The 14,008-nt window shown below is 38.5% G+C and overlaps 1 protein-coding gene across 5 annotated transcripts in view; it reads left to right on the plus strand.

The window, feature by feature from the left end:
- LOC127430833 (dymeclin-like) overlaps positions 1 to 14,008 on the plus strand; it is a 94,133-nt gene that overhangs the window by 37,724 nt on the left and 42,401 nt on the right. For all 5 annotated transcript variants that reach the window (XM_051680941.1, XM_051680943.1, XM_051680944.1 and 2 more), the window contains 2 exons: positions 1,900 to 2,013; positions 2,475 to 2,569. In XM_051680941.1, the coding sequence (XP_051536901.1) occupies positions 1,900 to 2,013; positions 2,475 to 2,569 (209 nt within the window). The remainder of the gene's footprint in view (positions 1 to 1,899; positions 2,014 to 2,474; positions 2,570 to 14,008) is intronic.

A 14,008-nucleotide genomic window follows, 5' to 3' on the forward strand; every position in this document is an offset into this window, starting at 1 on the left:
TTGCGGGATTGAGCTTTAGGTCACAGCTGTATGACTGCACTCACAGTTGCAGATGAGAATAATTCCAGACAGGAAATGTGTGTGTGTGTGTGTGTGTGTGTGTGTATTCACCTGGTACAGTATGTGTGTGTGTGGTTTAACTGATGCAGGATACGTTGTAAATGTGGCTGCTTTGCAGATGAGGTTATGTTTATATTTGTGTATATACATAATGGATACTGTAAGCTGTGAACATGCATGACTGCATATGTGACTTTGTATTTGACAGTTTCTCTGCATGAATGCATCAGCTGTTTGTTACTCAAACACACAAACAGACACTGATGTTAGTGCAGTGCTTGTATTAAAAGTTTGTTTGGAGATTGTGGTTTGCAAACAATTACAATGGCACGAACAGTATTGTGTTACATAACACACAAACTGGACAGTGCACACATTATGCGCTTTTCTACCATCGGGCCAAATGGTTCTGAGCACGGTGAGTAACGGTTCCAGTAGCATTTCCACTTGAGCGTGGTTCGGTTTGATTACAATGAGCCCGGATTGGTATGGAATGGCACGGTTGTGCAATGAGAACCATTCGACCTGAAGGTGAAAAAGCATCTAATGTCAGAGACATTCAGAAATGTCAAATTAACCCACATCCAAGTTTATTAGGGGTGTAAATATTTGCACTGAGAACAATTAAATTCTATTACGATTGTTTACCTAATGATTACGGTGCATCGTGAAGTCTGAAATTTGGTCATGATTGGATTTTTTCCGTGTGCAGAAATAAAAAAAAAATAAAGTTTTTACTGAACGTTCTTAATTTAAACAGCACAGACCTGCACCACACTTTAGCACTAGAGTCACAGATGCATTTAGGAGTAAGGAGGTTTGGCTTACGTGTGGCTGTATATACCTGTAAAATCAGAAAAATAGCACTTGTGTGACATGCATTAGAGATCTGATATGAATAATGGATACCATAATACAACATAATGACTTGATGCAAACACAGATGGTATTTAAACCGTGGAATCAGCGTGATAGATTTGCATATTGTAACGTTAACATTTATTGCACCAATAATTACAAATTAAATATGCAGACAGAAGGCCCATGTTTAGATCAAATTAAAAACAGTCTATTTGTAGCATGTAAAGGTGGTTAAATTCCCTATTCATTTTAAATGGATGAGGCTCAGCTGTATGTTGACGAGAATGTTTTATCTTTCGCAGCTGCACCCGGCATTTACCTTTTAACCAGTTAGTCCCATTCAGAACAGTCTGAAATTGCTCCCTATTCTCTATATAGTGCATTATGTGGCATTCACTGTAAAGAGAGTGCGTGAACGCGTGAGCGATTTTGCTCATTCGCATTTATTGAGGCTGTGTTCTGTTTGTGTTTAAATTTGTTTCTGGAGAAGTAACACATTTTATAGAGATATAAAGCCATATAAATGACACAAGATATCGTAATCGGAGAAGTAACTTACTATGGTCAAATGGACATAAACACTCATGAATAATGACACCGAAAGCCGAACTTGGCAGCATCCGTCCATCCATTTACCCGCTTATCCAATGTTTCGCAGGGAGTGAACACGGCTTTATTCCCCTTGGATCTTGCGTTTGTAATCTGAGATCACATTGGGTATTAATATAGCGATGAAAATTGTTTCTTAAATTCTGTAATCGATGCATTGCGATCAAGTGTACAAATTCTTCTTTAGTTTTAGTTTTGGTAGCTTAGTTTTTGGTTCACAGTTTTTTGTTTAGACCTGGAAAGGTAATGGAAAGTAATAAAATCTTAAAGGTCGTGGAAATTTCTTTAGTGAATATACATTTGCCTACTTTTGCCTTCAATGATCCCATCATTTCTTATAATCTGTCTGTCACTCTCTATCTCTTTTAGATGTTGAAGAACATCTCATGGTACACTGAACGTGTTCTAACAGAGATTTCTCTGGGCAGTCTGTTGATCCTGGTTGTGATTCGAACCATCCAGTTTAACATGACGAGGACCAGGGTGAGACTATAATCAAATGCATTCAATCACAAAGCACTTAAAACATTGTGGTGATGTAGGTGGACGAGCGACGTCTGTGGAGTGCGAGGCCAGGAGAGGAAGACTGGTAAGGATTGACACCTGTGGGAAATCCTTACCGCTCTTCCTCTCCCGGCCTCGCTCTCCACAGACATCGCTCAGCCACGCCTATATCACCACAAACATAAACTCAGTTTTTGTAATAGAGAGGTATAAGTAAAGCTTCCTCCATGTAGATCCAAACCTTTGACCTGCTGCTGGCCCATGCACAGTTCGTTATGTAAGACAACAACAATAAGACTTGTCTTATAGACTTGAGATGATTTGAAGTTTTAAGTTAGATCCGTGAAACAATTCTGTTCAGGGAGTTCAATGAAAAGTAAATATTTAATATTCAAAGTATTACAGAATAAATTCATTTTTATTGATTTCACCTTCTTTAGGATAAATACCTGCACACAAACTGCCTGGCGGCCCTTGCCAACATGTCATCCCAGTTTCGCAACCTACATCAGTATGCTGCTCAGCGAATTATAAGGTAAGAGTGCGAGGGAGCGTGTGTGTATTAGATACTACAGCTGTTATGTAGTCGGGCAGCAGGCCAGCATCACAGATGGGCTGATTTGCATCGGTCCAGAAACTAGATATGTTTGAGATCAGAAAGGTGAACAACTGTTATAGAACAAACACACACACACACACACACACACACAGTGACTGTTTCTAACTGTTTGATTTAGCCAAAGTTAAAAACAAACAGATCACATTTCATTGCATGATAGTCCTGATACGCATACTGAATTAAAATGAATTAAACGTTTGTTGACTTTGGAAGAACAGCACTGCGATCACCTCAAATGCACTTGAAAGTGAGAAATGCAACAAAGTGCAGAGTGTTTTCAAAGCAGATAACAATCAACAGTCTGATTGGTTGGAAATTGCTTCCTGAATAATATCACTTTTTTTTTTTATATAACACAAAAACATCAGTTTTCACATTTTCAACGTCATCCGGCAAAATCAGTGAGTTTAGTTCAGTGAGATTATTTTGAGTCTTAATTTTCATGTTAATGTCTTTTTCATTGCCCTGTCATTATTAAATGCATGTTATCATGTTTATGTTTTGGTTGACGCTGCCTGGGTTTGCCGTGACATCATCTGGAACACGTAGCTATTCATAAATGCTACCACGATGGGGTTTAGCATGCAAGCAATAACGATTGCAGACCCATACTGGAAACCTGTTGCAGTTTACTTAAGCATTAGGGATGGGAATTATAATTTGGAAGCACTTGCAATCGAAGTGAATTAAAATATACACATTAATATTCAGAAGTATAGCCACAAGACGTAAACACGTGTACGTGTGAACATGAACCATGATGTTTCTTTTTTTATTACATTATCGAAATAATTTTTGTGGTAATTAACATTATGCCACAAATGCGGTTGATTGAACTGAACTTGTATTGAATAGAGAACATTCCTTTAACAATTCAGTTCTGTAATGATTCCATGAACAATATTTTTAGACCAAAATTTTAGATCAATTCAAAGCTATTATGCATTAGAACGAAAATGATTTCTTAGTCTTATTAACCGATTTATTATAAAGAACCAAATTCATGAATTAGGTGGCAGCGCTGTATGTTTGGTGTTACTTACAACCACAGAGAACAACACAATAGAACGATTGTTTTCACAGCGTCCAGTCTTTATGTTTACATTCAGTTCAGACTGCAAATTCACAACTCAGCTACAACAAAATTAAAACAAGAGCCATTAAAAGACAGCACCACAAAAATGAATGACCATGAAATGCTGATGTAATCTCGTAATTACGGTTATTCTGACATGACATGAACGTACCATAAGGCCACATCCACACTAATCTGTTTTCGTTTGAAGACGCATTAATTTAGCTACCTTTTCGGCTCTCATCCTAAGTAGAACAGCGTTTCCCTCCACCAAAAACTGAGCGTTTCAAAAACACTATCCATTACTGCATACTTTGGAAAACGATGACGGTAAGAAACTGAAAACTACGTTTGCTAACAAAAATGGATTTGTGTGCATGTGGCCTAAGCTTGACTATACCAAGTCAAAAATGTCTTCTATCCTGGTCTTACTAAACTCTCTCTCCAGTTTGCCTCATTAGGAAATGCGATAGTTTGCCAAAAGAAAAATGTAGCACTAAAACTGCATAACTGTACGCTCTTCTGTAATGTCAGCTGTATTTTCTACAGCAATGTCAGCATTTAATTTTATTTGTTCCCTCAACATTTTATTTCCTTTTTTATTTGACTTTTTTCTCCTTCTTGGCGGAGGGCAGAGAGTATTGGCAGGCGATGTGCATGTGCTGTTGGCGTAGTCGTTTTTTGAGGGAGAATGTAATGCTTGCCAGTGGTAGCAACACAAACCATTTACATAAATGCCCATAGCAACTGTAATGAGTGGGGAGCATTGTGCCCCAGCACACTAATTGCACATTATAGTGGTATTGCAGAACTTCCTTGTAAAGCAGTTTTTTTAGCGTTGTGGCATACTGACAGTGTTAGCGGTTAGCTCATAAGCTAGCTTGACTGTGCATGCCAAGCAACAGCCAAGTAAACAAAGGTCACTGTTTATGGTGGTTAAAAGGAATAATTATGCAGTTTTCTCAAATTGTATTTAAGGGTGGAGTTGTAATTTCAGATACATGCACTAATTTGAATCATCAGGGACTATTTCCTATGACCTTTTACGGTTTTAAAGCAAACCAGATAGTGAAATCCTTGGTGTGTCATGTCAATTAGACCCTTAATTAGAGGGAAAATGTTTCATTAAAGGATAGGTGACAATTTCTATGGCGCTTACATGCATATAAATCATTATACAATACAAGGAGGGGTGGGTGGGGGGTGCAATTTTATACGGTTGCATATTTCAATTGAAAAAATGTCACAAAAACGTCCAAAATCCAGTTTTAACGCAGACCACACAGATTGGAGTGTGTTTGTGCATGTGTGTGGTTGTATATCTTTTTCTGTGTGTGTCATAGGATGTTGATGCTGAATGGCCATTGCCCATATAACCACAGGATGTGAAAATGCGCACACATTCATGTCCACACTCCAAAGTTTGACATTTTCTTGCATGAGTGAAAACAAGAGATTTAGTTAATATAACAACACTGCAATACCCCCTTTTCTTCTCTCTGCACATTTTCAGGGTTCCCGTGGATCCTTAAAAAGTCTTAAAATGTCTTAAATTCAGTTTTCCAAAATTTAAGGTCATAAAAAGTCTTAAATATCTTAAATGATACAACAAAAATCTTAATAATTGTTTAAAGAGGTCTTAAATTTGGTAGTGGAAAGACAGGAATCATGATATGACCTAATGTGATTATCAAACTTCAAAAGAATACTATTTAATTAAATAAATGTATGTACTGCGTCCTTCAAAGTGAAAATGCGGCACTGTTGTATTTTCTCCAAGCGCGGGAGCTTGTGAGTTTTTTCAGCTGTTGCAGAGCAGTTCACAATCATTAAGCCATATTGGAAATTTATGACAAGCTATCACTAGACAGGACTCCATACTGCAACTAAAATGGCGTTGGCGACAGTCGTGTTGTGTACGTTCATATGCGGTTTCGTCAGATATCATCTTGTGAGTTAATACATCTTTACAGCACGCACAACCAGTGTGTCTCGAGCCGCTTTTCACCCATTCTGTTGTGGTGATGAGCTCCACACCGCACGCAACAACAAACCCAGTGTGTGAGAGTCGTGACCAAATGACTCTTTTGAACCGGGTCTTTTTCATGAATCACCTGAAAAGAACTGAGGGTGTGAACTCATGAGCTCAGGTTAGCAGTTTGAATCAGAGTCACTTGACACTTAGGACAACTGAGGGACTCGTACACAACTATTGCACAAGGTGCAAACATTCATTGATGCTCAAGAAGGCAACACACTATATGCATACTACACTTCATGTAAATATCTGCTTATGTAGATTCTGATGGGCCAGAGGCGTAGCAGTCATTTTAAAAGTGAGGGGGGACCAGCACTTACAATGCAGTATTAATACATTACAGTATATATTAATTTATAAGTATGATACAAGCAGGGCTCGAGTTGAGGTGGGGGTGCGAGGGGATGCCATCCCCCTTGTTGGTGAGTGGTGGTGGCGTAGTGGGCTAAAGCACATAACTGGTAATCAGAAGGTTGTTGGTTCAATCCCCACTGCCACCACCATTGTGTCCTTGAGCAAGGCACTTAACTTCAGGTTGCTCCAGGGGAATTGTCCCTGTAATAAGTGCACTGTAAGTCGCTTTGGATAAAAGCGTCTGCCAAATGCATAAATGTAAATGTTAATGTAAATGTTGCAAGAAATGCCAAAAAGCATCCCCCTTGTAAAACCACCATCCTCCCCTTACCATCCCCTTTAGATCAATTGTGTCATGTATTACTTAGAACTAATTATGCAAGTAAAATATTTAATATTTAATTTTAATACGTTTGATAAATAACAGACCTTAAATAAGGGCGATTAGCCAGTCAGAATTAGATTGAAGATTTCTGTAGGTGAAATCCCCCAATCAGATCTTGACACTTGTACAGTTTGGAAATATTCTGGCAGAGTGACACTTTAGTCCTGCAGTCTGGCAACCTTGAACGCGTAAGCTCTCTCTCCACTGCGTAAAGACGTCGGTTTTCTGAAAACACTGGCAGATATGTCAGAGTTTGCGATGGGTTGACTTGTCCTTCCTAGTGTTCACATGACACTTACGCCACAAGTTTTCAAATGTTTCACACACTTTCAAACATGGTCAAGTAGTAGATTGGAGTAGAAAAAATGCTTGTCTGCAGTGGGCGAGCGATCTAGAAAAAAAACCTTTTTCATTTACAGATCACATCTCAAAGACCGCAAGATCGGTCACTTGTCATAACTAGACTGGACTACTGTAACGCTCTCATTGCAGGCCTCCCTGCATGCACAATTAGACCCCTGCAAATGATCCAGAATGCAGCAGCACGTCTGGTCTTTAATGAACCAAAGAGAGCTCATGTTACACCACTCCTTGTCTCTCTTCACTGGCTGCCGGTTGATGCACGTATCAAATTCAAGGCTCTGATGCTGGCATACAGAACAGTCACTGGGTCTGCTCCAGCATACCTAAAATCATTTCTGCAGAGCTACACGCCCACTAGAAGCCTGCGGTCAGCTAAGGAACGTCGCCTTGTTGTACCAACACAAAGAGGCACCAAAACACTTTCCCGGACTTTCGGCTTCATCATACCACTGTCTCCTTAAGATGATTCGCTTAAGTTTTTCCTCTTTTGTAAGTCGCTTTGGATAAAAGCGTCTGCCAAATGAATAAATGTAAATGATCATAACGTGGATTCTTTTCACAAAATTAATCAGAAAATACAATATCATAGGGTAACAGGTGCATATTATGACCATGTGCCCAAAGGGTCAATGAAGTGACGCTCATGTTTTTCCAGACCTATTAAATTAAAAATACATTAAAAAAAAAATGCAATTCACACAAACCATTTACTTAAAAACACCTTGTATGACAATTGCTGAGTTTAAAGTCATATTGATATTTTTATTCTGGGGCATAAAGTAAAAAATATCATGTGGTGTCCAGAGACAGTAAAAAAGAAAAAGTCAAAGTCTCATTAAAAGCTGAAATTCGTGAAAAAATAAATGTTGGCATGACTAGTGCAGAATAATCTTTTATTGTTATTTCTTTAAAAAATAAACAGTGAAACAATTGTTTTAAAATATGATTAAAAACGCTTTTGTCCACCAAATCAAAGTCATGTGGTGAAACCAACATGTAGGTAGTTATTTTGTTGTTTGTTGACCATAAAAACCATAAAACAGAGCAGACACCTTTAGACCCTCAAGACTGAGCGTGAAGTTTTAAAAAACATCTGATATTTATTTTGACATTTTTATGAAAAGGCACATTTTGTTCATGTGCTGTAACCCTGAAAAAACTTGACTCAAATTAATTAATTTGTTTATAGTCTCATGTATTCAAGGTGCAAAGAAAGTATTAAAATACTTTTTAACTTTATGGTTACACCGCATGACAATTTTAAAGTTAGATTTGTATTATTTTCTTGGTAGAAAATGCTATAAAGGCTTTTCAGAAATGTATGAAACCAAATTGGACACAAAGTTTACATTTCTGAGAACATAAGTGTTTTAAACTAGGTTTTTAAAAGATTTCTCATTATAACACCTTGTACAAACTTATTTTTAACCTCCCCTACCCAGCACAGTTTACATTTCTGTCCCAAAGAATCTAGTTGATATACTAGGTATAATACTATTAGGTTGGCCATGTCATAATTTTAGAAAACATACATCAGAAACTCTGACATGTTGCTTGAGCATGTAACCAATACATGTCCTTTTTTCTCTCTGGACAAGTAACTTTTTTACTCTGACAAGTGAATGACCAATTTACTTGTTCGAATGACAAGCACATCACAATGCTTAATGTCGAGCCCTGCATGTCATCAGTAGGGAATGCAATAAACGGGTTGCATCCAGAAGTGGAAGCACTTCAAATCTCTTCCACCATTTACAACAGCGCCATAAACTGGAGTGTGTGTTAAACCTCGTGCTACTGCTGCAACCCCGGCCACGAAGGCTTCGCAATCCGAAAAGTCTTCTACCTCGAAACAAAGTATTATAATTTATAATTATAATTTCTTATAATTTATAATTTTCTTTTTATTTATCACACATTATACATTTGCACATATACAGTGAAACTCTTCTTTTTCACATATCCCAGCTAAGCTGGGGTCAGAGTGCAGGGTCAGCCATGATACGGCACCCCTGGAGCAGATAGGCTCAAGGGCCTTGCTCAAGGGCCCAACAGTGGCATCTTGGCAGTGCTGGGGTTTGAACCCCCGACCTTCTGATCAGTAACCCAGAGCCTTAACCGCTGAGCTACCACTGCCCCCATGTGATGCAAGCTTCGTTTACCATCTCACATGTAGCTTTGACTTACAACTGAACATTTAGTCCACTTCGTGTATCGCCATTCAGCCTAAAAAATACCGAGATATGATTTTTGGTCCATATCGCCCAGCGCTAACCTCTATCCAGATTTTCATTACTATATTGCGTCTGAATATTTAACCTTTGTGTTTTTTTTGTTTGTTTGTTTGTTTCACAGTTCTCAATATTCTCAAGGTGATTCTCATTAGATTCTTTACTGTAATGCAATCATTTTTTAATTTAATTTAAATCAGCATAAATTAAAGGTAGTACAAGAAATACTTCCAATGATATGTAAATACTTAAATACTATTTAAATAATCCATTTTTTGCATTGCAGTAAAACAATTACAAACCACTCATGAGAAACACACACACATTAGCAGCAGTGTATGTACGTGTGCCCAGGTGCACTGAAGGAGCCCCATTCTAAGAGACAGACAGGGTAATTGTATTTATCTTTGAATGGTTTTAAGAGAATACAGAGTTCTGTTCGCCTCTGTGTGTCCCATTAGCACAGTGAGAACACCACCTGCTCCAGACAGACTGAGCAGACACCAAAACGAAGCACTTCAATTGGCTGTGGACAGACAGGCCATAATAGACTCACAGATTCAATATGGTTTGCAGAGGTCTTAAAAGGGACAGCTCACTAAAAAATGTGAATTCTCTCATTGTTTTCTTACCCTCATGTTGTTCCAAACCTGCATGACTAACTTTCTTCCGTGAAACACAGAGGGAGATGTTAAGCAGAATGTTAGCCTCAGTCACTCTTCATTTTCATTGCATCTTTTTTCTATGCAATCACTGTAAATGTTGACTGAGGCGGTCAGTGTGCCTCATTCATATTGTTTTTTTAGTCCGCTAAAGACAAAGTCATATACGTTTAAAACAACTATCACGTAGTGGTGGCTCAGCGGTTAAGGCTCTGGGTTACTGACCAGAAGGTGGTTCAAGCCCCAGCACCACCAAGATGCCACTGTTGGGCCCTTGAGCAAGGCCCTTGACCCTATCTGCTTCAGGGGCACCATATCATGGCTGACCCTGCGCTCTGACCCCAGCTTAGCTGGGATATGTAAAAACAAATACATTTCACTGTATATGTGCAGACAAATTTATGTATAATGTGTGACCAAAATAAAGGCTTCTATTCTATTCTATTAAATTTATGGAATTTAAATGTTTTAGCATAATATGTTGGCAAATATTGCCGTTCGTGAATATGCATTTATATTGATGTAGATATAGGTGATGTATTTATATAATAAGTATTTATTATAACTAAATATAATTTTTCCATTTAACTTTTTTTATTGAAAAACTTTAGGTTGAAAGCCTCATTTTTTTGGGGGACTATTTTACGAATATTTTTTGGGACTATTTTGCCCAGTTTTTGGGACATACGTTATTCCCCATATGATTAATAACATTTTATTTTTTCCATTAACTCATTTATTAAGCTTAATTGACCTTTCACTAAGCCCCGCCTTAAAAGCGTTTTTGATCAATCATGTCTTAGCAACTGTTGCTGGTGTCGACATTACTCTGACACACGTTTGGCATTTTCTAATGAGAGCCTAATGTGTGTTTGAGCTGTTTTTGCCGAATTTGATGAAAATAGTCCAAAAAATGTGAAACATGTTGTTGCTGGGTCACTTGTAATATTGGCAGGGTTCACGGCAATCTACCATACATTCCTATGGGGAGTAGGGCTGAAACGATTAGTCGACGTTATCGACAATGTTGGCAACAAAAAATAGTAGACAAAATTGTCCAATAGTCATTTGATCGCATTTAACGCATCATGAGATAAAAGGATGACACGCAAGAGCAGCACCGCAGCTTGCGCCTGAATGAAGAGAGGAAGAAAACGCAGCTAACAGTCCAGACACACTCCAAACCTTCCAAACAGCCTTAAATCTGATGTAGATGGCAAAGTATGAGGGAATTATAGTACAAATAGTCAAAATAAGTAAATACAGAAGCAGTGTCGTCCTGACGTGAAATAAAGCAGAACCTTACCTGGCATTCAACTTGAGCAAAATTTGCTTGTCAGAGCATCTAAAAAGGAAACACCCTGGCATTATATCTTAAATGCATCCTTTATCATAGTTCAAATAATAAGGAAGCGGTTGTGTTAATAAGCACAAACTCTGAAACTGCCATTTCTCTGTGCGGTCAGAGCTGCTTATATGAGTCACGTGAAAAACAGTGAGAGAGAGAGTTTCAAACTTCTCCCGGCTGATAAACCCTCTCGTGCAGAGACGCTAGTCCCTCGCGCCCGCTTGCTGCAGCTAGATTATAACATGATGGCTCTCGACGTAGTGAATCATAATATACTGTATCTGTCACGGTGCGTATCTTATCGTAAAGAAAATCGGCGATACGCAGCTCTTAAGAAGAGAGTTCGTTTTTTTGTGAGTTAAAGATGGATCAAAGTTAAAGGGTGAGAGAGTGTCGTTTTAGCCCATTATGCAATGCAATGCAAAAAAAAAAAAATGTTTTTTTTTATTTGTCTTTTTTGGTTCTTTTTCCAGTATAAATATCTAAAACTCCTTACGTACATTTACTTTAGGAGCTATACTGCAAAAAAAAAATTGTTATCAGAGAATGTTGAATATAATGTTTAACATATTTTAATATATCTACAAATCCTTAAAACAAGATACATTTACCTGAAAAGCAACATATAAGATATTAAGACTATATATGTTAAAGTATATTTTGTCGTTACTGCACTGGCAGAAGTATGAACAAGTGAAAAAAATACACTTATACAAAATACACTTATATTCAAGATACATACTCTGAAAGTGTAAATATCTTATATGTTTCCTCTCAAGTAAATGTATCTTGTTTTAAGGATTTTTAGATCATTTAAAATGCTTGATAACAATAGGATTTGTTACCCCACTCTTCCACCAAGACACTTGCAAGTTCCCGGACATTTCTCGGGGGAATTGCCCTAGCCCTCACCCTCTGATCCAACAGGTCCCAGACATGCTCAATGGGATTGAGATCCGGGCTCTTCGCTTGCCATGGGAGAACACTGACATTCCTGTCTTGCAGTAAATCATGCACAGAACGAGCAGTATGGCTGGTGGCATTGTCATGCTGGAGGGTCATGTAAGGATGAGCCTGCAGGAAGGGTACCACATGAGGGAGGAGGATGTCTTCCCTGTAACGCACAGCGTTGAGATTGCGTGTACTGACAACAAGCTCAGTCTGATGATGCTGTGACACACCACCCCAGACCATGACGGACCCTCCACCTCCAAATCGATCCCGCTCCAGAGTACGGGCCTCGGTGTAACGCTCATTCCTTCAACGATAAACGCGAGTCCGACCATCACCCCTGGTGAGACAAAACCACGACTCACCAGTGAAGAACACTTTTTGCCAGTCCTGTCTGGTCCAGCTGTCCTTCCTGTCTCCCTGTAGCGTTGTCTTAGGCGTCTCACAGTACAGACACTGCAATTTATTGCCCTGGCCACATCTGCAGTCCTCATGCCTCCATGCAGCATGCCTAAGGCACGTTCACGCAGATGAGCAGGGACCCTGTGCATCTTTCTTTTGGAGTTTTTCAGAGTCAGTAGAAAGGTCTCTTTAGTGTCCTAAGTTTTCATTACTGTGACCTTAATTGCCTACCGTCTGTAAGCTGTTAGTGTCTTAACGACCGTTCAACAGGTGCATGTTCATTAATTGTTTGTTTCATTGAACAAGCATGGAAAACATTGTTTAAACCCTAATATATATATATATATATATATATTACTTAATGTTTTATATCACCCAGCCCTAATGACCATTCAAGTCAACTGATCACAATGATCTGACATTTAAAGACATTTATCAGTTTTGTTGCAAAATTGGTGGATTTCTGTTTTAAATTTACATTAATTTGTCTTTAAAAGGTCTTTCATATCAATCCCTTAAACAGGCAGATACACTGTTTGGCTAGACAGAATGTTCCAGACAGAGTCTGTGCGTGTGTTTGAATCAGACAGATCAAGACCGAGTCCAGACAGATAGATAGTTTTGTGTGTGTGCCAGCAGGTATTTAATGTGCTGTCTCTCTCAGTAGGTCACAGTGACATGGCATTCTGTCTGAACACTGCACACACTCCACTCCGCTGTCTGCTCTTCCCTCCACTGTCACATGGATTTAAACTCTTTTCCAAACATAAATACGAATCAATCTATAATCTCCGACTCAACATGTTTACCAAATAATCATAGTTTCTAATTGGCATAGACTTTGTTGTTATTGCAAGTTGTTTGCTTTAGAGGAAGCAGCTGATAATAAGAACAGAGCAGGGTAATAATATTTATCTTCTGATTTGTTATCCTGTATGCTAATTCATGCATCACTATTACTATTGCTCATAGTTTGTGTTTGTGATTTGACGAAACCTCTAGGACTAAATCGATGATATATGCTTCTGTTAAAGCCAACAGTCCATGTTATTTCAACTTCCTTTTTTAAAAACCATGTTAATGGCAAAATTCCTGGTGAAGAACTACACTACCCGTGATCCACCAATCAGAGAATCGCGGCCAACAAAGCGCAACAAAGGAGCTCTGCAGTGACCGGCCACTTTCATGACGCACTGTGAATGTTGCTGTCGAGTCGCTCTCCCTGCACTGTCAAACTAATTTGCAAATATGTGAAGATTTTGCAGTAAAATTTTATACTTAAAATCGACAATCTTAAATCAATAGTTTTAGGCTTAGAACTTTTATGAAGGATTTTATGAAATCCCACTGGAAAAAATGCTTCTGGAACCAAGATGGTTGAAAATTGGATGTGCAGTGTTGTGCTCAAAAAGTGAGAAGGACTATGATCGCAATGGAATAGTGTACTGCAAGTGCGCTGTATATACTCTATACTACCTCCTCACAGTGTGTGAAATAGCACTATTTGTGACGTGGAGTTGAGATCTTACAAACACAATTCAGTTTG

The sequence above is a fragment of the Myxocyprinus asiaticus genome, chromosome 40 (genome assembly GCF_019703515.2).
Source record: "Myxocyprinus asiaticus isolate MX2 ecotype Aquarium Trade chromosome 40, UBuf_Myxa_2, whole genome shotgun sequence".
In the NCBI taxonomy this organism is placed as follows: domain Eukaryota; kingdom Metazoa; phylum Chordata; class Actinopteri; order Cypriniformes; family Catostomidae; genus Myxocyprinus; species Myxocyprinus asiaticus.